General features: G+C 43.3%; 1 protein-coding gene across 2 annotated transcripts in view; it reads left to right on the top strand.

Moving 5' to 3' along the window:
* The window catches only part of PDGFRA (platelet derived growth factor receptor alpha), a 65,084-nt gene extending 43,898 nt beyond the window's left edge, over window positions 1-21,186 (top strand). For both annotated transcript variants that reach the window (XM_030818929.1, XM_030818930.1), the window contains exons 13-23: window positions 126-230; window positions 618-728; window positions 1,381-1,534; window positions 3,363-3,529; window positions 8,409-8,524; window positions 8,880-9,002; window positions 10,446-10,557; window positions 11,799-11,898; window positions 12,009-12,114; window positions 13,314-13,555; window positions 18,082-21,186. In XM_030818929.1, coding sequence (XP_030674789.1) covers window positions 126-230; window positions 618-728; window positions 1,381-1,534; window positions 3,363-3,529; window positions 8,409-8,524; window positions 8,880-9,002; window positions 10,446-10,557; window positions 11,799-11,898; window positions 12,009-12,114; window positions 13,314-13,555; window positions 18,082-18,229 — 1,484 coding nt within the window. In that variant the 3' untranslated portion in view covers window positions 18,230-21,186. The remainder of the gene's footprint in view (window positions 1-125; window positions 231-617; window positions 729-1,380; window positions 1,535-3,362; window positions 3,530-8,408; window positions 8,525-8,879; window positions 9,003-10,445; window positions 10,558-11,798; window positions 11,899-12,008; window positions 12,115-13,313; window positions 13,556-18,081) is intronic.
* The last annotated feature ends 2,689 nt before the right edge of the window (window positions 21,187-23,875 follow it).

Raw genomic sequence — 23,875 nt, 5'->3', positions numbered from 1 at the left:
ATTATGCTTACTCCAAACAGGAAAGACACCCGCCCAGCTGTCCACCCGCAGAGAGCTGGCTAAGGTGCAGAAAGCTAAGGAGGCGTCTGGAGTTTTTGGGTGTTAATGATTCTGCCTGCCCACAGGTCGGGTCTTGGGGTCTGGAGCGTTTGGGAAGGTGGTTGAAGGAACAGCCTATGGATTAAGCCGGTCCCAACCTGTCATGAAAGTTGCAGTGAAGATGCTAAAACGTAAGTGCTCCTTCCTGGGGATTTTTTTGAGCACGGGGATATTAAGGGAATTTTTCAAAATCATACAGCTAGTAAATAAGACATTTAGGACTAGGTCCTGATTATTTTGACTCCAGGTTTTATGTGTATTTAGATTAGGTTTATTTAGATTGCTCTTGCTGCCTGTATGTTGGAAAATTAAGAGCTTGTTATTTCCAGTGACTTCTTTTTACTAGAAAGACCAGGAATTAGTTATTAGCATTGAGGCCAAGTAGCTGTCTGCTTCTTTTAGACTTTTGGTAAATAGAATGATATCCAATCACAGGATTAGTCGTGTTCTTGGTTTTTTTCTGAGAACAGGAAGTTGGTAGCTCAGCTGGACTGATATGTGATTTACTCTTTCAACAGCCACGGCCAGATCCAGTGAAAAACAAGCTCTCATGTCTGAACTGAAGATAATGACTCACCTGGGGCCACATTTGAACATTGTAAACTTGCTGGGAGCCTGCACCAAGTCAGGTGGGCTCACTGATCTGGAGTGAGGGTTTTCTTTTTTTTTTTTTTTTTTTTTTGAGACGGAGTCTTGCTCTGTCATCCAGGCTGGAGTGCAGTGGCGCGATCTCGGCTCGTTGCAAGCTCCGCCTCCCGGGTTCACGCCATTCTCCTGCCTCAGCCTCTCCGAGTAGCTGGGACTACAGGCGTCCGCCACCATGCCCGGCTAATTTTTTGTATTTTTAGTAGAGACAGGGTTTCACCGTGGTCTCGATCTCCTGACCTCGTGATCCGCCCACCTTGGCCTCCCAAAGTGCTGGGATTACAAGCGTGAGTCACCGCGCCCGGCCAGGAGTGAGGGTTTTCATTGGACACGTGGTTGCGAAAACTGTTCAATCAGGCTTAAATCCTCCACTCTCCATCCCCACACATGGCAGGGAATAGAAGTCCCTTGAATGGAGCTGACTGGTCCCTTGAATTGATGGAAGCTCATTGTTTTTTGAGCAAAATCTATTGCTAGTCCAGTCATAGCTATTCATGGCTCTTTAAAAAAACAAAAAAACAAAAAAAACTTTTTTGGTACCTTATTTTTTTCTGCCCCATATGGTCTGCAGGACAATTCATGGCTTTTCTGTTCTTCATTTTCATACCCATCTCCTAACGGCTTTTGTCCTCATAGGCCCCATTTACATCATCACGGAGTACTGCTTCTACGGAGATTTGGTCAACTATTTGCATAAGAATAGGGATAGCTTCCTGAGCCACCACCCAGAGAAGCCAAAGAAAGAGCTGGATATCTTTGGATTGAACCCTGCTGATGAAAGCACACGGAGGTGGGTGCAAAGAGAGACATTGCTGTCTATCATTATCTTACAGGCATCACAAATGGAAAGACCCATGTCCTGATAGATATCATGTCTGCAGGTTCAATGCCCAAGGTAGCAAGACTTAGAGTCAAACCACCCTGTCCAGTCATTCCATGATCATGCAGAGAGATGCATGATGTCTAAAGGTGTCTTGGACTGGGGTGTCACATGAGAAGGCCTTGCTGATAGGTTTGAATGAGAGTGAGTTAGAATGACTCTGGGAGCTCTTCTGCTATTTACATGTGATCCACTTAGACCTATAAAATGCAGCTCTGGCCAGGGATGCTTGAGTTCTGGAACCTTGCGAGAACTGTCTGTGGATCTCCAAGCTCGAGGTCCTTGCTGAACCTGGACCTATAAATGACGCCAACGACAGTGATCCCTACTGCAGAAACCTACTAGTGGCTATAAAGAGCTCTGTAGATAAGAAGTTCTGTAAGATCAGAAAGTACAATGAATTCACTTCATAATAAATTACCTGGTGGACACCAAATGGGTGCTAAATTGATTAGGTAGAAGGAATTGTATGCCCAAGCCACATGGCCACATGGCTCAAGTTCCAACCAAGTCTGGTGAGTTGAAAAACTGAGAAAGAATAATGACAAACTTAATGTAGTGAATTCTTCAAACTTTAAGTGTAATGGACTTACAGGTCCATGGGAGCACAGCCGCACTGTCTTAGATATGGCTCTTCAGGATGTGCGGGCTCCTGCGAAAGATGTGCAGGGAACTGGCTCTGAAAACAAGTGAACAGTAATCATCTTGGCAGCTGACATTTGTGGAATCCTTTGTATGTGCCAGATGCCATGACAAATATTCCCCTAATCTTTCCCATCTTTGTCAGTGGGATTCATTCTACGTTTTCTGAAGAATGCTTCCTTGACCCCCAGATCAAGTCATTTTCCTTACAAGCTATTGAAACCTTTCTTCTTCACAGCACATCTGAGTTTGAGTTGATCTGTGTATTTATTTTGTTTGTTTGTTTTTTACATTTCTTTTTTTCCCTATTTAAAAAACATTTTATTTCCATAGGTTTTTGGGGAACAAGTGGTATTTGGTTACATGAGTAAATTATTTCGTGGTGATTTGTGAGATTTTGGTGCACCCATCACTGGAGCAGTATACACTGAACCCAATTTGTAGTCTTTTATCCCTCACCCACCTCTCACTTTTTCCCCGAGTCCCCAAGTCCATTGTATCATTCTTATGCCTTTGCGTCCTCATAGCTTAGCCCCCACTTATGAGTGAGAACATACGATGTTTGGTTTTCCATTTCTGAGTTACTTCACTTAGAATAATAGTCTCCAATTCCATCCAGGTTGCTGCGAAAGCCATTAATTCATTCCTTTTTATAGCTGAGTTATATATATATATATATATACATATACATATACACCTACACATACATATGTATAGATACACTGCAGTTTCTTTATCCACTCCTTGATTGATGGGCATTTGAGGTTGGTTCCACATTTTTTCAATTGTGAATTGTGCTGCTATAAACATGTGTGTGCAAGTATCTTTTTCGTATGACTTCCTTTCCTCTGGTAGATAGCCAGTAGTGGAGTTGCTGTGATGCATGTATTTGTGTGACTATTTGATTAATGCTCATTTCCTTGACTAGATCACCTCATGTCAAGGGTGTGGATTGGTTTTGCTTTTACCCAGTTAGCTCCCATGCCTACCTCAGTACCTGGCACATTGTAGGTCCCCCAAAGTCATCATCTACAGAAAGTGGAATGACCACTTCAGAAGGGCACCCTGGGTAAGATTTCTCTTTCTGTTTTTACAGCTATGTTATTTTATCTTTTGAAAACAATGGTGACTACATGGACATGAAGCAGGCTGATACTACACAGTATGTCCCCATGCTAGAAAGGAAAGAGGTTTCTAAATATTCCGACATCCAGAGATCACTCTATGATCGTCCAGCCTCATATAAGAAGAAATCTATGTTAGGTAAAAGTGTCTATACTCACTCTGGGTGTTGGGACTTTCCAGTGGTTTAATATGATACTTAAAGTATTTAGAGGGAAGTGTATAGGGATGGTAAAGTGAACCTGGCAGCCCACGTGGTCTCTAAATGCAGGTCTGCACAACCAGTTCTGTGAGGTGTTTCCAGGTTTGTGGCCTGTAAATTGAAAAGAATAAAAGCTGACAATGTAACAAATTTTTTAAATTTTAAATTTAATAGTTTTAAAGAATTTTCCTGGTGTGTTCCTGCGGTAAACATTTCTTTAAAAAATAATTATTTATTCTGATATAATGAACTTCCTTTTTTTTGCTGTCTTTTTGTTTTTTAATGAAAATATGGTGATTGATTTTTTTAATGCCCTTACTTGGCAGAATTACAAGTTGGCTTTCTTATGTTGGTTCCTCACACTCTGCTTTTTTTCCCTTAAGTTTTAGAAGCCTCTGATGTCTATGAGTTCAGTAACACTTGCTTTTACTTTTCCTAACATTCAATTTGTGATAGGAACTCTAGAGTAGATAATTTGCAGTTATATTTTCTGGACCAGTGTTTCTGTTAAATGTATTTTGAAGGTGGGTCTATCTGTTTTTCAAGTACATGAATATGTGGCAGGGTTAAATTGATTTATAAACTCCAGGGAGTCCAGCTGATGCCTAGACCAGATGGACCACTTCACATCTGCTCAGGGTGGTTCCTTCAGCGTCCTGGACTGGTCACAGACATGAAGTTGGAAGTCTGACATTGGCTTGTCCTGTGAGCTTGTGTTTTTGGGTCTGAGCCCTGCCATTAGTCAATGCAAAAAAGTGTTGAGCTGCCCTGGACATTGTTTTGGAAATTATTAATGTGCTCTGAATGTTTTCACGGTTCTTAAGTGAAAGGTACAATCCATTTAAAAAAGAATGTGTTTGTTTTGCAAAGCTCAGTCCACAATATTTTCCATTTCTGTGGTTCCAAGTTCCATTCACTTCTCATTGCCAACTGGGTGAACTTCCAAGCACTTTTAAAAGATTAGCCAGTGAGAGTTATTGGAACCAGTACTTCCTCTCCCCTCCCATATTGTTAAAAATAGTTTACATTGCTTCCCAGGCTGGGCTGGTGGAGCTGGCACGAGACGTCAGAGGAACCTGAGTCATGCTCAGGCCCAAGCCCTGTTGGCAGGCAGACCACTGCTTTCTGGCCTTCTGTGGCTATCTGAAAAAAATTGTGAATGGCTAGAGCTACTCTTCACTTGCTGAACATTTTCAAAAAGAATTGAGAACTTCTGGATTAAATTGCCTTCTTCCTCGAAAACCCTGGGACCCTTCCAGATGGGACTAACTGGGGAAAGTGGACAAGTTACAAACAAAGAAACTCAAAGCAAAGTCATTGGCACTGATCTCTAAGATGCTATCACATGTGATTGGTGGTTGACTTTATTAACAAATTATAAGCAAAGTACTACAAAGGTGGCTTTAAAAAGAAAATAAAGCAATTCACAGAAGCTACTTTTTCATGTAGCTTGTATGTGTGCTCCATGTATTTCATCATGGAAGATTTTAGTGTGTGTTTATGTGTATGTGTGTTTTAAAGGTAGCTGAGATGATTTGCTAATTATGGTTGAAAAAAAGAAATTTAGGAGGTAAACAAAATAATTATGTGTAAGATTGGTCCTTGTGGCTGTGTGTGTGTTTTGTGTGTATGTCTCTATGTGTTTTAGGCTGTTCTTCTATTGCTATAAAGAAATACTTGAGACTGGGTAATTTATAAGGGAAAGAGGTTTAATTAGTTCATGATTCTGTAGGCTTTACAGGAATCATGATACTGGTAGATCTGCTCAGTTTCTGGGGAGGCCTCATGAAGCTTCCAGTCATGGCAGAAGGCAAAGCGGTGCAGGCACATCACATGGCCAGAGCAAGAGCAAGCGAGAGAGAGAAAGAGAGAGGCGCCACACACTTCTAAACAGTCAGATCTTACAGGAAGTCACTTACTATTGTGAGGACAGCACCAGAAGGATGGTGCTAAATTGTTCATAAGAAATCTGTCCCCATGATCCATTCATCTGCCACCAGTCCCCACCTCCAATACTGGAGATTACAATTCAACATGAGATTTGGGTGGGGACACATATTCAAACTATGTCACATTGACCCTGGACCCTCCCAAACCTCATGTCCTTCTCACATTTCAACATACAATCATCCCTCCACAATAGTCCCCTCAAGCCTTAACTCATTCCAGCATCAACTCAAAGTCCAAAGTCTTATCTGACACAAGGCAAGTCCCTTCCACCTATGAGCCTGTAAAATAAAGAACAAGTTATTTACTTCCAAGACACAATGGGGTTATAGGCATTGGGTCAACATTCCCATTCCCAAAGGGAGAAATTGGCCAAAAGAAAGGGGCTACAAGCCCCACAGAAGTTCAGAACCCAGCAGGGCTGAAAGCTCCAAATAAACTCCATTGACTCCATATCCCGTATCCAGAGCACACTGGTGCAAGGGGTGGAGCTCTTGGGAGGGGTGGAACTCCCTGTGGCTTTGCAGGGTTCAGCCCCTGCAGCTGCTCTCAGGGGCTGGTGTCTAGTGCCTGTGGTTTTTCCAGGTGCAGAGTACAGGCTGTTGGTGGATACATTATTCATGGAGGATGGTGGCCCTCCCCTCGTGGCTCCATGAGGCAGTGCCCCAGTGGAGGCTCTCTGTGGGGACTTCAACCCCACATTTCCCCTCTGCAATGCCCTAGTAGAGGTTCTCTGTGAGGGCTCCACTCCTGCAGCATGCTTCTGTCTGGACACCCTGGTTTTTTAATATATCCTCAGAAATCTAGGCAGAGGCTCCCAAGCCTCAACTCTTACACTCTTTGCACCCACAGGCTAACACCACGTGGAAGCGGCCAAGGTTTATGGCTGTCACAAACTGAAGCAGCAGCCCAAGCTGCACGTGGACTCCTTTGAGCCATGGCTGGAGCTGGAGTCATAGGGATGCAGGAAGCAGTGTCTCGAGGCTGTACAGGGCAGTGGACCCTGGGGCTGGCCCATGAAACCATTCTTCCCTCCTAGGCCTCTGGGCCTGTGATGGGAGGGGCTGCCATGAAGGTCTCTGAAATGCCTTCAAGGCCTTTTTCCCATTGTTTTGGCAATCAGCCTTTGCCTCCTTTTTAGTTATGCAAATTTCTCTGGCAAGTGGTTGCCCAGCAGCCCTCTTTAATTCTCTCCCAAAAAAGTTTTTACTTTCTCTGTCACATGGCCAAGTTACAAATTTTCCAAACTTTTATGCTGTGCTTCCCTTTTACTTTTTTTTTTTTAAAGAGATGGGGTCTCGCTATGTTGTCTAGGCTAGTTCGAACCTTGGACTCAAGCAATCCTCTCATCTCAGCCTCCCAAAGTGTTGGGATTATAGGTGTGAGCCACTGCGCCCAGCCTCTGCTTCTCTTTTAAATATAAGTTTCAACTTTAAGTCATTTCTTTGCTTCTGCATCTGAGTGCAGGCTATTGGAAGCAGCCAGGCCATATCGTGAACACTTTGCTGCTTAGAAATTTCTTCCACCAGATATCCTAGGTCATCACTCTCAAGTTCAAACTTCCACATATTCCTAGGGCATGGACATAATGTGGCCAAGTTCTTTGCTGAGGCTTAACAAGGGTGACCTTTACTCCAGTTCTCAATAAGTTCTTCATTTTCATCCAAGACCTTGGCAGCCTGGATTTCATTGTCCATATCATTATCAGCATTTTGGTTACAAGCATTTAACCAGTCTCTAAGAAGTTCCAAACTTTCCTTCATCTTCCTGTCTTCTTCTGAGCCCTCCAAACTCTTCTAATCTCTGCCTGTTACCCAGTTATCTTTACAGCAATTCCCCATTCCTTGATACCAATTTTCTCTATTAGGCTGTTTTTGCATTGCTATAAAGAAATACCTAAGACTGAGTAATTTATAAAGAAAAGAGGTTTCATTGGCACATGGATTCTGCAGGCTATACAGGCATTTGCTTCTGGAGAGGCCTCAGGAAGCTTCCAATCATGGTGGAAGGTAAAGGGGGAGCAGGCATATCACATGGCCAGAGCAGGAGCAAGTGAGAGAGAGAGAGAGAGAGAGAGAGAGAGGTGCCACACAGTTTTAAACAGGCAGATCTTGCAAGAAGTCACTCACTTTTGCAAGGATAGCACCAAGGGGATGGTGCTAAACCATCCATGAGAAATTCACCCCCATGATCCAGTCACCTCCCACCAGGCCCCACCTCCAATACTGGGGATTACACTTCAATATGAGATTTGGGTGGGGACACATATCCAAACTATATCATTGTGTGCGTGTGTGTGTGTGTGTGTGTGTGTGTGTGTATGTGTATAGTTTTTAAACCAGATATATGTTTCTGCATATCTCTTTTCTTTCTTTCATTCTTTCTTTCTTTTTTTTCACTTTGAGACAGAGTCTCACTCTGTCACCCAGGCTGCAGTGCAGTGGTGCAATCTCGGCTCACTGCAACTCACTGCAACCTCCTCCTCCCTGGTTCAAGCAATTCCCCTGCCTCAGCCTCCAGAGTAGCGGGGATTACAGGCACATGCCACCATGCCTGGCTAATTTTTTTGTATTATTAGTAGAGATAAGGTTTCACCGTGTTGGCCAGACTGGTCTCGAACTTCTGACCTCAGGCAATCCACCCACCTTGGCCTCCCAAAGTGCTGGGATTATAGGCATAAGCCACCATGCCTGGCCTATATATCTATTTTCTAAGATAGAATCTTTGCATAGTGATATTCACCTGTGAGATCTAAACATTCTACAAAAAAATTAACAAAATATTTTTGGATGTGTTCTTTGGGCATGCCTCTGCAACTTGATGATTTCCTGCTGCCTGCCAGCACCAATACATTTAATTTCTTTTCTGCAGACTCAGAAGTCAAAAACCTCCTTTCAGATGATAACTCAGAAGGCCTTACTTTATTGGATTTGTTGAGCTTCACCTATCAAGTTGCCCGAGGAATGGAGTTTTTGGCTTCAAAAAATGTAAGTTCAAGGAACAGAGACCTTTTTAGACCCAGCCACAGATTTCAGTGAGTGGAGTGTGGAAGGAGATGCTAGGAGATAGATCTTGGAAAGGCCATTAATAACAGGGGCTCTTACTTACCTGTCTCTCTCCTTCATCCCTTACGCAAGGCAGGGAGTCCAAAATCATCAGGCGTCTACTCTTTTCTAGAGCTTTCTCTCTGTTGGGAGTGGGTGGAGTGAGAACCTGGGAGAAGGATAGCCCTTTATATCCAGGCAGGCAGCTCCAAGTGCCACCATGGATCAGTCTTGCAGGGGTGATGCTGTTCAGCTACAGATGGCTTGACCCTGAGTCATTTCTTCCTTTTCCATGCAGTGTGTCCACCGTGATCTGGCTGCTCGCAACGTCCTCCTGGCACAAGGAAAAATCGTGAAGATCTGTGACTTTGGCCTAGCTAGAGACATCATGCATGATTCGAACTACGTGTCGAAAGGCAGTGTACGTCCTCACTTCCCTCACTGGGCATGCTCACCCTCCTTCACTTTAATCTCTGAAGTCAGGTGTTGCTTCTAGAGATTCGGTGCCTGTTTTTTAAAACATCAATAGACTACAAGGGGTCAGTACACAGCCTTGGCAGCAGATTGCCCAGGTGTGAGTGCCAGCTCCACCACTTACTTAATTTGGATTTGGGGCTAGATACTCGACTGTTCTGCCCCTCTGTCTCCCTGACTGTAGCGGGAGGTGATAATAGTACCTATTTGCTGGGTTGCTATGGGGATTAAATCAATGAATTCATGTAAAGTGCTTAGGACAGTGCCTGGCATATAGAAACAGCACTCAATAATGTTAGCTATTTTATTTATTTATTTTCTTTTTTTTTTCTTTTTGAGACAGAGTCTCACTCTGTCACCCAGGCTGGAGTGCAGTGGTGCAATCTTGGCTCACTGCAAACTTCTGCCTCCCAGGTTGAAGCAATTCTTCTGCCTCAGCCTCCCGAGTAGCTGGGATTACAGGCATGCAGTACCATGCTCAGCTAATTTTTGTATTTTTAGTAGAGACAGGGTTTCACCGTGTTGCCCAGGCTGGTCTCGAACTCCTGGCCTCAAGTGATCCACCTGCCTCAGCCTTCCAAAGTGCTGGGATGACAGATGTGAGCCACTGCACCTGGCAAGTGTTAGCTATTAATATGTCAATTGTGTGTATGCATGGACAAGCATGCATTCCCAAGGATGGTGTCTTTATATTTTAAGCTTCTATCAGATTTTCAAAAGCCATCTGTGACCACTAAAATATTGAAAACATTTGGGTTTATATATCTTGGAGGCACAGTTTCCTTAAAGATACTCATTTTGTTGTCTACTTGAACCATTCTTCCCATCCCTTCCACTTCTCAGCAGATGACATAGCTCCCTGTAGGGATACATCTGCTCCCTGTAGGTACAATTCCAAATCACCTCACTGCACTGGACGTGAGACAGCTTATGGCAGCTTCTGCTTCCACCTAGAGAAAGACATGGGCCTGCATCCATGCTGTGTGTGATTCATGTACTCATGTGGCTGTGATAGCTGTAATCAGCTCAGAGATCATTGGATCTGTTCTTAATTTTGTTCCCAAGAATATCTAAAAATAGGAAACGGGTCCATTCAGGGCTTACACCTTTTGGGTGAAAATTCAGAATTAATGTTTTGGGATATTATTCCTTTGGAGGACATAAAAGGCAATATTGACCATTCATCATTCATCTAGTATTTGTTGAGCACCTACTACGTGCCAGGCACTGAGAGTTCAGTAAGGAACAAAACACATGTAAAAGGCACTCAGATGGGACAAGATAATTAGCACAAGTTATTAAGAGCCCAAGGAGAACGCTTTTCTATTTCCACTGCTGTAGATCATCAGTGAGTAGACATGGGTTTAACTCTCTCCCTCCTTCCTTGCAGACCTTTCTGCCCGTGAAGTGGATGGCTCCTGAGAGCATCTTTGACAACCTCTACACCACACTGAGTGATGTCTGGTCTTACGGCATTCTGCTCTGGGAGATCTTTTCCCTTGGTATGGGCCTGACATTGCTGCTTATTTGGGCTGTTCTGAAACACCACTGGAAGGAAAATGTGTTCTTTCAAGCCCCAGGATGTAGACAGTGTTAAGATAACCTGGTGTGAGGCCAGTATGCTGCAGCCGCCTCACACCACATGTTGTGCCTTATTGTGTCTGAGATAGGCCCATGCAGGTGGAGATGGGGGTTTTTGTTGGGGGTTGCGTCTCACTCCTGGCCTCTGCCCCTCCTCTCCTTTGGGCTATGCCAGAGTGACTTCCTCCCACTGGAAGTGGTCCCAATGACATTCGCATCCCAGCTGCTTTTTCATTTTGGGCTTTGGGTCACATGGGTTCACCCATGGAGAGTGGGCCCTCCCTCACCTGGTGGCGATTGATGCTCAGGTGAAAAGGGGTATGTGGAGGGAAGGGCAGGGCTCTCATTCCTGGTTGTCATTGGCCAGTCTTGACAACCCAGGTGCCTTGGGCTGTCCGGTGAGGTCCCTAAGAGAAGGATGAGCCATAACCCTGACATCTGGATGGTTCATCTGGGGAGATGAGACTTACACACTTAGGGATAAACAGTGTGGTGCTGATTTAAAATTGTAATTTGAGTCTTGAGTAAAGAGAAAGGAGTCCTGGAATAGTGTGGGAAGGCTTCAGAGAGGGAACTTAACTTGACCTGGCCTTGGCTTTGAAAGTGTGAAATGTTTCATGAATTTATCTGTCATCAGGATGTAATAGTAAAGTGTGTCTTCCTGCCCCGTCTCCTTTTTCATCCTAGTTCTCCCTCCATGGATGATCACAATGGATCATCCCCCAGTGGCTTAATGGAGTCTCGTACTCCCTTGAAAGCAGAGAGGCCGCCACTTTGATTTTTGCTTTAGCTATTTGAACATACCTGGTGAGAAAGACTCTCTGGGTTTTAATGATTCAGAATTTCTCCTTGCTTTTCTAGTTCATTTTGTCTGTGTTGATCCAATAGTCATACACATTGAAAAACACTTGAACGCTTGTTTCTAAAGATGTAGAATTTTTGTGATGGTACTTGGACTTGACCAACCTGGAGTCCTAATTAAATTGAAGATTTGAGCTGGTCTCTGAAGTCAAGGAGATGATGACACTGAATTTTCTTGAAGAAACCAGTGCTTCAAGGCTATAGGATCTGAAAGGTTTTCTAACAGTGTTCTATCGTGCCAAGTGTTTCAACAAGGCACTGAGCGTTTGTTAGTCCTGGTGTTTTATTGTTTGGCTTTTAGGTGGCACCCCTTACCCCGGCATGACGGTGGATTCTACTTTCTACAATAAGATCAAGAGTGGGTACCGGATGGCCAAGCCTGACCACGCTACCAGTGAAGTGTGAGTTCCTTCCTCATCCCGGGGGCCTGTGTTCATAGTCTGTGGTTCTAGTGGGAGGGAGGGGCCCTGAGACTTCCCCCTGTGCCCACTCTTGAGTTCTGTCCCCACAGCTACGAGATCATGGTGAAATGCTGGAACAGTGAGCCGGAGAAGAGACCCTCCTTTTACCACCTGAGTGAGATTGTGGAGAATCTGCTGCCTGGACAATATAAAAAGGTGTGTTTGGATCTGTGGGTGGAAAGGTCTGGGTAAAGCTGGAAATTATACCAGTGAGCTGTGCTGTTCCGCAGTTCTAGGGGAGCATTTTCAAAAGAGGCAAAAGATTGTGTGATCCAGTGGCTGGGCTTCATGGCGGTGCTCCATGAGACCCTAGTAGCAATGATGAATGAAAACCCTCCCTTTCCCGTGGGGCTTTCCTTTCATCTTAAATGTGCAGTACCTGTAAGCACTATTCTCCAGATGTTTGAGTATCAGAAGTTAGTGTGCAGTTAGAAGACTCAGGGCATCCATGGCCATTACATCACTAATTTGAATGCACTTAAATCCATGTGAAATTGGCTTTTACCAGCTGACTGGAAGAAACAACCTCAGCTGTTATCTGTGGCACCAGCTGGTTTTTTTGTGGAATAGGAAGCATTGTTGAAAGGAACAAATGTAATTTCATGGAACCAAGCAGGATCTGTAAATGAATGAAACAACTTTCTGCTGAGGTGTTGAGAGGAAAACTCAAGACATAATCTCAGTTTCTTAGATTCAGATTAGTCCCTGCGTAGACTTTTTATACTTATCATTTTTCTTCCTTCTTCTCAAGGAAGAATAGCATTAGGAGACGTGTGCTGAACTGGAAGTTAAATACTTCTGTCTGTTAATTATCTCACTGCCCACTACAACCTTCACAGGTGAGGCAGTGAGGAGGCAGAAGGAAATTAACCCTCGGTTGGTCAAAGATGCTCTGACTGGTGGAAATGTGTTGGTGGGAAGAGATTGAAGTTATTGTTGAAAACAGGGTCTTTTCACATCCAATGTTAGACCTCTCCAATGTTTAAGGATCATGAAGGCTTTGGGTATTATCCACCCAATAGAAGTCCTCACTGCCTCTCTATGGGACCCATCCAAGCCCTGGAAAGACAACGTGATGGGGACCAGAACGGTTCTCGGTTGTAGCTACTGACTTGGAGAAGGGGCTACTGGTATCTTAGCACCTAATGGCAGAAGCTCTTTACCATTGGTGGCCCCTTCTTCATGTTCTACGTCTCTGGGGGTAGTTGACATGACTGTCCTTCAACCAAGTCCCACATCTTCCAGGTAGTTTGGAAATATGTATAGTTAAATAATAGTAAGTTCTGAGTGTCTCTATTCATTTTTGAGGTTTGGTTGTTAACACTTGATTAAATATGTTCAATGACTGTTTATAGAGTTATGAAAAAATTCACCTGGACTTCCTGAAGAGTGACCATCCTGCTGTGGCACGCATGCGTGTGGACTCAGACAATGCGTACATTGGTGTCACCTGCAAAAACGAGGAAGACAAGCTGAAGGACTGGGAGGGTGGTCTGGATGAGCAGAGACTGAGCGCTGACAGTGGCTACATCATTCCTCTGCCTGACATTGACCCTGTCCCTGAGGAGGAGGACCTGGGCAAGAGGAACAGACACAGGTAGCTGTGGGGGCAGCCTCAGTGTCTCACCTTTCCCCTCCCCCATAGGCCCTGAAGGAGAGGACCCATTGTCCCTGATAATGGTGCACTCCTGGTTGGTAAATATGTACTCAGGGACAAGTTGCAGAATCCTGAGGAGGTCTGCGCGGTTTTGAAAATGCTTCCCAGATGATTCTAATATGTTCCCCCTGGGGCTGGGGGAGGGATGTGCATGTTGTGGGGAGAGGGACATGCTTCCCTGGTGGAGAATCTTTGAACTAAATTCTCAGGTAATTTGATCGAATTGATACAGAACTGTGATTATTGAGATCATATAAGCCTCTCCTGCCATTGTCTTAAATAGTCATTGAATTAGGGAAAAAGTGAAGAGAGGCGGGACTGGGTCCTTTGATGCTATACCCTACCTGTGAATTGGAATCACCTGCAGAGATTTAAAAACTGCTGATCTACAAGCCTCACCCAAAACAACAAATTAGAATCCCTGGGGGTGGTGGCCAACTGCTCCCTGGCTGATTTGTTTCTTCTTTCTTTTAAATTTTGTATTATGGAAGATTTCTAACATGTGCACAATTCACATAGTATAGTGAGCTGTTCAGTATCCGTCACCCAGCTTCAATCACTATGGACTCTGCCAGCCTGGATGCACGCATGGCCATGTCTGTCTCAGCCTCCTCTGGATTGTTTGGAAGCAAATCCTAGACACCTTATCATTTCACCCATAAATATTCCAGTGTGTGTCTCTTAAAGATAAGGGCTGTATTTTAAAGAACAACAGTTACTAAAAATAACTACAATGCCATTATCTCACCCAAAACAGGGACAATAAATCGTTAAGGCATCAGACAGCCAGTTAAAGTTCAAATTATCCCGCAAATATTATCATACTGTATTAAAAAGCGGGCAGAGGACATGAGCAGACACTTTTCAAAAGAAGACATACATGCAGCCAACAAGCATATGAAAAAATGTGCAACATCACTGACACTAGAGAAATGCAAATCAGAACTGTGATGAGATACCATCTCACACCAGACAGAATGGTTATTATTAAAAAGTCAAAAAATAACAGATGCTGGTGAGGTTGTGGAGAAAAGGGGAAGCTTATACACTGCTTGTTGAAGTGCAGATTAGTTCAGCTATTGTGGAAAGCAGTGTGGTGATTTCTCAAAGAACTTTTAACAGAATTACCATTCGATCCAGCAATCCCATTATTGGGTATATAACCAAAGGAATAGAAATCATTCTACCATAAAGACATGCATACGTATGTTCACTGCAGCATTATTCACAATAGCAAAGACATGGAATCATCCTAAATGCCCATTGACAGTAGACTGGATAAAGAACATCTGGCACATATACACCATGGAATACTATGCGTTGATAAAAAAGAACAAGATCTGAGATACCGTCTCCCACCAGTCAGAATGGCTATTATTTAAAAGTCAAAAAGCAACAGATTGTGGTGAGGTTCTGGAGAAAAAGAAACACTTTTACAGTGTTGGTTGGGGTGTAAATTAGTTCAACCATTGTGGAAGACAGTGTGGCGATTCCCCAAAGACCTAGAGGCAGAAATACTGTTTGACCCATCAATCCCGTTACTGAGTATATACCCAGAGGGATAGAAATCATTCTATTATAAAGGCACATGCACATGTATGTTCACTGCTGCACTGTTCACAATAGCAAAATCGTGGAATCAACCTAAATGCCCATCAATGATAGACTGGATTAAAAAAATGTGATACATAATACACCATGGAATACGACGCAGCCATAAAAAGGAATGAGATCATGTCCTTTGCAGGGACGTGGATGGAGCTGGAAGCCATTACCCTCAGCAAACTAACACAGGAACAGAAAACCAAACACCACATGTTCTCACTTATAAGTGGGAGCTGAACGATGAGGACACATGGACACATGGAAGGAAACAGCACACGCTGGGGCCTTTCAGGGGTTGGGGGTTGGGTGGAGCATCAGGAAGAATAGCTAATGGAAGCTGGGCTTAATACCTGGGTGATGGGATGATCTGTGCAGCAAACCACCATGACGCATGTTTACCCATGTAACAAACCTGCACATCCTGCATATGTACCCCTGAACTTAAAAAGTGGAAAATACAAAAATGAAATTAAAAAAAGAACAAGATCATGTCCTTTGCAGCAGCATGGATGGAGCCAGAGGTCATTATCCTTAGCAAACTAATGCAGGAACAGAAGACCAGATACCGCATGTTCTCACTTATAAGTGGAAGCTAAAACAACGAGAACACATGGACACAAAGAGGGGAACAACACACACCAGGGCATAGTTGAGGGTGCAGGGTGGGAGAAGGAAGAGGATCGGAAAAAATACCTATCAGATACTCTGCTTATTACCTGGGTGATGAAATAATCTGTACATCAAACCCCCATGACATGTGATTTATCCATGTAACAAACCTGCACATGTGCCCTTGACCATAAAAGTTAAAAAAATATTATCATACACTTGTTTTGTTCTGTTTGAGATCCAGATAAGAGTCACACATTGCACTTGGTTGCTATGTCTCTGTAAGTTCACTTTGCCTCTTTTTTTTGCCCTCTTACGTATTATTTGTGGAGAAACCATAGTGTTTGCCTGTGGAATTCCCACAATCAGAATTTTGCTGATTACATCCTTGTAGTGTCCTTCTCAGGTGCTTCTGTCTTCTCTATGTGTTGTAAACTGGTAGTTAGTTTAGGAACTTAACCTGACTCAGGTTAGATCTTTGGCAAACATGCTTCAAAGATGGTTCTGTGTGCTTCTGTCAGGAGGTATGCACTGTCCAGTTGTCTGCCTTTTGTAACATTATCAGTCATTGGGTGATTATTACCTAGAATTTCTTTTTTTTTTGAGATGGAGTCTCGCTCTGTTACCCAGGCTGGAGTGCAGTGGTGTGATCTCAGCTTACTGTAACCTCCTGGGTTCACGCCATTCTCATACCTCTGCCTCCTGAGTAGCTGGGATTACAGGCACATGCCACCATGCCCAGCTAATTTTTGTATTTTTAGTAGAAATGGGGTTTCAGCATGTTGGCCAGGCTGGTTTTGAACTCCTGACCTCAAGTGATCTGCTGGTCTCGGCCTCCCAAGGTGCTGGGATTATAGGCATGAACCACCTCGCCTGGCCTAGATTCTTTAACTCAGCACCAAGGTGGAGCTAATGCCCAGGCAGGACTGAGAATCGCTGGTTCATGTGGTCAGATGGAGGAGACCAGGCCCCAGTTCTCCGCTCTCTTTGCATGGCCCTTGGACAGAGGTAGGAGAAGGTGATGATAGTGGCCCCTAGTTCAAGGTCCAAGTTGCTTGTGTGTGTTTTTTTTCCTCTTCTTTCCCATCAGAGCATTATTTTAGAGGCTTATGACTGTGATCTTTGTTAACCAATTTAGGTATAATATGTAGACAGCCCTTGTTTATTTGTATGAACTGGGTAATTTTAAAAGTATGGCTTTTCTATTTTGTTTTAGAATATGTTATGTGATTTAAAGATGAGACACAGTGGCCCATCAGTCTTCGGTTTTTTATTATGCTTTGCTCAGGCCAGTTTTTATAATGTGTTTATATCTCTTGAGCAAACGGTGTTCCTCCAAGTTTTAGGGGTCTGTGATGGAACTTCACGGGGGTCGGGGAAGGCTGGGCAGTGAATCTAGGGCTCTCTGTCTCAGATCTTTTCTCAATTTGGTTACTTTGTATTTGTGGGCTCTGAATAATGTTTGAGTTGTAAGAGGGTTCTGCTTTTATATAAAGTTAGAAAGTCACATTGGAATAAATAACATGAGAAAGGTGCCCAGAAGTTTTCTAGGGCTACAACAGGCTGAGCTGCAGAATTTGACACACCAGGAATTGAACTTTCTCAGTTGAAGTTCAAGTTCACGTTAAGTAACTTGTGTGGCATCACGCAGCTAGTAAGTGGGGGGACCATTCCAGACCTAAGGCTTTCTGACTCCAGAACTCCCCTTTCAGCCACTTCTCTAGTACATAAGGAGCTGTCACCTGGGCCTTCAAGTTGGGGGGCCGGTGGGGGGTCATTGGATGTCAAGAGAGAGGAGAAGAGGGCATTCCAGGCAAGTGGCAGGAGAACCTGAGAACACAGTATGGATGCTGAGGAGGCTTCCGGGAGAGCACCTGATGGGCCTGGCTGCAGCTTGCACCCTGATGGGCCTGACTTCACCCTCTGCTCTGCCTTCCCAGGCCTTTGGATCAGGCATTGCTTATGTTCTCTTTCACTAGGATTGAGTAGGGAAAGTAGAAATTCTTGCAGCTTGTCAGCAACTTTGATGAAAGACCCGGCAGAAAAGCAGGAAAGCTGAAGTGTGAAAATGACAGGTGGACCTTGGTTTTCCACATGGCCTACCACAGCATGTCAGGCCTGGGGGCAGAATCTTGCCATACTCTGCAGCCCAAATTTGAATGCCAAAGGCTTTCCTTTGTCTCTAGGGGGCCACAGTCTAGTTCTAGTTCTGTGCAGGAGTTGTAATCTTTGCTCTTCTCTCCCTCCTCCAGTTCGCAGACCTCTGAAGAGAGCGCCATTGAGACGGGTTCCAGCAGTTCCACCTTCATCAAGAGAGAGGACGAGACCATTGAAGACATCGACATGATGGATGACATCGGGATAGACTCTTCAGACCTGGTGGAAGACAGCTTCCTGTAACTGGCGGATTCAAGGGGTTCCTTCCACTTCTGGGGCCACCTCTGGATCCCGTTCAGAAAACCACTTTATTGCAATGCGGAGGTTGAGAGGTGGACTTGGTTGATGTTTAAAGAGAAGTTCCCAGCCAAGGGCCTCAGGGAGCCTTCTAAATATGAATGAATGGGATATTTTGAAACGGACTTTGTCAGTGTTGCCTCTTGTAATGCCTCAGCAGCATCTCAGTGGTGTGTGAAGTTTGGAGATAGATGGATAAGGGAATAATAGGCCACAGAAGGTGAACTTTGTGCCTCAAGGACATTGGTGAGAGTCCAACGGACACAATTTATACTGCGACAGAACTTCAGCATCGTAATTATGTAAATAACTCTAACCAAGGCTGTGTTTAGATTGTATTAACTATCTTCTTTGGACTTCTGAAGAGACCACTCAATCCATCCATGTACTTCCCTCTTGAAACCTGGTATCAGCTGCTGTTGAACTTTTTAAAGAAGTGCATGAAAAACCACTTTTGAACCTTAAAAGGTAATGGTACTATAGCATTTTGCTATCTTTTTTAGTGTCAAAGAGATAAAGAATAATAATTAACCAACCGTGTTTAATAGATTTGGGTCATTTAGAAGCCTGACAACTCATTTTCATATTGTAATCTACATTTATAATACTACTACTGTTATCCGTAATGCTAAATGTGTAATAATGTAACATGATTTCCCTCCAGAGAAAGCACAATTTAAAACAATCCTTACTAAGTAGGTGATGAGTTTGACAGTTTTTGACATTTATATTAAATAACGTTTCTCTATAAAGTATGGTAATAGCTTTAGTGAATTAAATTTAGTTGAGCATAGAAAACAAAGTAAAAGTAGTGTTGTCCAGGAAGTCAGAATTTTTAACTGTACTGAATAGGTTCCCCAATCCATTGTATTAAAAAACAATTAACTGCCCTCTGAAATAATGGGATTAGAAACAAACAAAACTCTTAAGTCCTAAAAGTTCTCAATGTAGAGGCATAAACCTGTGCTGAACGTAACTTCCCATGTATATTACCCAATGGAAAATATAATGATCAGCAAAAAGACTGGATTTGCAGAAGTTTTTTTTTTTTTCTTCATGCCTGGTGAAAGCTTTGGCGACCCCAATATATGTATTTTTTGAATCTATGAACCTGAAAAGGGTCAGAAGGATGCCCAGATATCAGCCTCCTTCTTTCACCCCTTACCCCAAAGAGAAAGAGTTTGAAACTCAAGACCATAAAGATATTCTTTAGTGGAGGCTGGATGTGCATTAGCCTGGATCCTCAGTTCTCAAATGTGTGTGGCAGCCAGGATTACTAGATCCTGGGTTTCCATCCTTGAGATTCTGAAGTGTGAAGTCTGAGGGAAACCAGAATCTGTATTTTTCTAAACTCTCTGGCTGTTCTGATCGGCCAGTTTTCAGAAACACTGACTTAGGTTTCAGGAAGTTGCCATGGGAAACAAATAATTTGAACTTTGGAACAAGGTTGGAATTCAACCACGCAGGAAGCCTACTATTTAAATCCTTGGCTTCAGGTTAGTGACATTTAATGCCATCTAGCTAGCAATTGCGACCTTAATTTAACTTTCCAGTCTTAGCTGAGGCTGAGAAAGCTAAAGTTTGGTTTTGACAGGTTTTCCAAAAGTAAGATGCTACTTCCCACCGTATGGGGGAGATGAACTTGCCTCGTCTCCTGTCTCGTGCCTCCCACTCCATACCCCGCCAAGGAAAGGCATGTACAAAAATTATGCAATTCAGTGTTCCAAGTCTCTGTGTAACCAGCTCAGTGTTTTGGTGGAAAAAACATTTTAAGTTTTACTGATAATTTGAGGTTAGATGGGAGGATGAATTGTCACATCTATCCACACTGTCAAACAGGTTGGTGGGGGTTCATTGGCATTCTTTGCAATACTGCTTAATTGCTGATACCATATGAATGAAACATGGGCTGTGATTACTGCAATCACTGTGTGTACTATCGGCAGGTGATGCTTTGGAAGATGCAGAAGCAATAATAAAGTACTTGACTACCTACTGGTGTAATCTCAATGCAAGCCCCAACTTTCTTCCACCTTTTTCATAGTAAGTGCGAAGACTGAGCCAGATTGGCCAATTAAAAACGAAAACCTGACTAGGTTCTGTAGAGCCAATTAGACTTGAAATACATTTGTGTTTCTAGAATCACAGCTCAAGCATTCTGTTTATTGCTCACTCTCCCTTGTACAGCCTTATTTTGTTGGTCCTTTGCATTTTGATATTGCTGTGAGCCTTGCATGACATCATGAGACCGGATGAAACTTCTCAGTCCAGCAGTTTCCAATCCTAACAAATGCTCCCACCCGAATTTGTATATGACTGCATTTGTGTGTGTGTTTTCAGCAAATTCCAGATTTGTTTCCTGTTGGCCTCCTGCAAAGTCTCCAGAAGAAAATTTGCCAATCTTTCCTACTTTCTATTTTTATGACAATCAAAGCTGGCCTGAGAAACACAATTTGTGACTTTTTAAACGATTAGTGATGTCCTTAAAATGTGGTCTGCCAATCTGTACAAAATGGTCCTATTTTTGTGAAGAGGGACGTAAGATAAAATGATGTTATACATCAATATGTATATATGTATTTCTATATAGACTTGGAGAATACTGCCAAAACATTTATGACAAGCTGTATCACTGCCTTTGTTTATATTTTTTTAACTGTGATAATCCCCACAGGCACATTAACTGTTGCACTTTTGAATGTCCAAAATTTATATTTTAGAAATAATAAAGAGAAAGATACTTACATGTTCCCAAAACAATGGTGTGGTGGATGTGTGAGAAAAACTAACTTGATAGGGTCTACCAATACAAAATGTATTACGAATGCCCCGTTCATGTTTTTGGTTTAAAACGTGTAAATGAAGATCTTTATATTTCAATAAATGATATATAATTTAAAGTTTTACTAAGGTTTCAGCATTTTTGTTTTTAGTTTAATCATAAGAATTAAAGCAATCCTGTTCTATTTACTTTCTTGGCAACATCTGTAGGACTCTATATTAGGCTTTTTTTTTTTTTCCCTGAGACGGAGTTTTGCTCTTGTCATCCAGGCTGGACTGCAGTGGCGTGATCTCAGTTCACTGCAACTTCTGCCTCCCGAGTTCAAGCAATTCTCCTGCCTCAGCCTCCCAAGTAGCTGGGATTATAGGCGCCTGCCATCGTGCCCGGCTAATTTTTGTATTTTTAGTAGAGATGGGGTTTCATCATGTTGGCCAGGCTAGTCTCGAACTCCTGACCTTAGGTGATCTGCCTGCCTTGGCCTCCCAAAGTGCTGGGATTACAGGCATGAACCACCATGGCTGGCCTATATTAGGCTTTTGATGAACCAATAGAATATCTAACATTTAAGACATTATATGAGCTAGATTGTTCTACGACACAGTATTTGACTTAAAGATGATTGGCACTTGGCTCATCTTTGGTCTCATCATTTTTTTGATTATTCATCTTTATCCTGTGGTGTTTTCTTCCCCTGCATAAGGAATACAGGACTGCATTTACTCTGTACAACATTCAACTGTCGTAAAAGTGTAGGAAGTAAAATGTTAAAGTATTTTTTCACCATGTCTTCTTCCCTGTCCCTGTCCTGTTTCCAAGAGGCAGAGCTGCACCACTTGGTGTGTCTTTTAAACTTCCAGTTCCCTTTGTATGCATCTGTGTATATATATTCCCATACACACATCTCTACATTTGCTTCATATCTACCTAAATGGGATCTCACTTTATGCAATCCTTTGTAATGTTCTTTTTTCCTTTTCTTTTTAAAACTATTTATTAAAGCAGTTTTAGATTTGCAGTAAAATTGAGTAGAAGGTACAGAGATTTCCCATGTGTGCCCTGCCCCCACACCAACATAGCCACCCCATCACTAACATTCTCCACCTTTGCTACAGCTGATGAACCTACATTGCCAAATCATTACCCATAGCACAGTCCACAGTTCTGTTTTTTTTTAATGCTGTTTTAGCGATCTCTGTGAAAAGTATATGGAGGCCGACTGCCCTCATTTTTATTAGCTTCATAGGATCCCATTATGTAAATGTACCATAATTTATGCAATCATGTTCCTGTAAAATGGATTTATAGTTTCCAGTTCTTTGCTATTAAAATGATTTCATGAACATCTTTGCAACATACATATTTGCACACAAAAATGTGTTTTGTAGAATGGATTTCTGCAAATGAAATTGCTAGGCCAAAGGGTGTGCAGAAATAAATTGATGTTGAGCTCAAGTCTTCAGATAAGATTGCCACATAAGTTCTTGAGCATCTGCACGTGAATCACTGGCTTTGCACATTACATGCAGTTTTCTAGTCTCCTCTGCTCCACATTGCCCAGGAATCACGGTCTTCAAAATAGGATTGGAAGAAATACAATGTGGTAAGTGTGAGAGAATGTGGGTTTTGTGTTCTGAAGCATATTGAAGCAAGCGACTTTAGGAATTTTAAAAAATGGTACAACTCACCTTATTTTGAGCTCACGGATAATGAAAATTGATTATGTTGTTAATAATCAGAATATAGCACCCTATTCCAATATAACTCCTTATCCAAATTCAAGTAACCTGCAGCTGGAAGCATACTTCTTTGGAGTTAAACCTCCAGGGAGGGATTCAGAAGATCATGGCGTATGAGAGGCAAGACTAGATTGCAGTTCAGGACAGAGCAGCATGCAGCGACTTGCATTGTGAATTTTAGCTCCAGATTGATTGCAAGGACAAACCAGCAATCCTGAGAGGACCCACAGATCCTCTGATGGAAGTGGACTTCTCCTGCAGGATCGGGGAGACACCCCAAATATTGTGAGTGCCCCAAATGCGGAAGTGGGACAGGGAGACCCTCCTCTACCGAATGCACAGTCCCACTGGAGAAGCTGAAGGTTTGCTTGCGGGAGAAGTTTCCAACTTTACCTGGAACTGAGTCAAGTTAGAGAGCCGAGCAAAATATTGGGGTAGAGGAAGCAGCAGAAAGGCCCTGGGAGCTCGCTGAGTCCCCAAGCAGCCCATTCCTGCCTGGCACCACAGGGATCCATAGGGAGGGTGGCCAGAGAAGCAGGGGGTAAAACTCCACAGGGAGAAGGAAATCTCTAGCTGAACTTTGTAACAATTTGAAAGGGGCAAGAAGCCTCCTGGATGGAACTCGGGGGAGGGTGCAAATCGGGTGTGCAGACTTCATAGGCAGAGGAAGAGCTAAAGCCCTTTTCTCTCCCAGCTGGGAGGAGGATAGCCTCGGGCAAGTTTTCAAGCCCATGTTGCCCTCTGCCTGGAAACAAATTCAGGGCTGTTGAGGGGGGCAGGGTGGGAGTGAAACAAGCCCTTCGGTTTGTGGGGGAACTGGGTGAGGCTTGTGACTGCCGGCTTTCCCCCACTTGCCTGACAACCTGCATGACTCAGCAGAGACAGCCATAATCCTCCTAGGTACACAACTCCAGTGACCTGGGAATCTCATCCTCCATTTCCCCCCAGCAGCCTCAGCAAGACCTGCCCAAGGAGAGTCTGAGCTCAGACATGCCTAGCCTCACCCCCACCTGATGGTCCTTCCCTATCCACCCTGGTAGCATAAGACAAAGGACATAATCTTGGGAATTCTAG

Source organism: Nomascus leucogenys, chromosome 9, assembly GCF_006542625.1.
Source record: "Nomascus leucogenys isolate Asia chromosome 9, Asia_NLE_v1, whole genome shotgun sequence".
NCBI classification, from domain to species: Eukaryota; Metazoa; Chordata; class Mammalia; order Primates; family Hylobatidae; genus Nomascus; species Nomascus leucogenys.
This window is presented reverse-complemented; position numbering and strand designations above follow the sequence as displayed.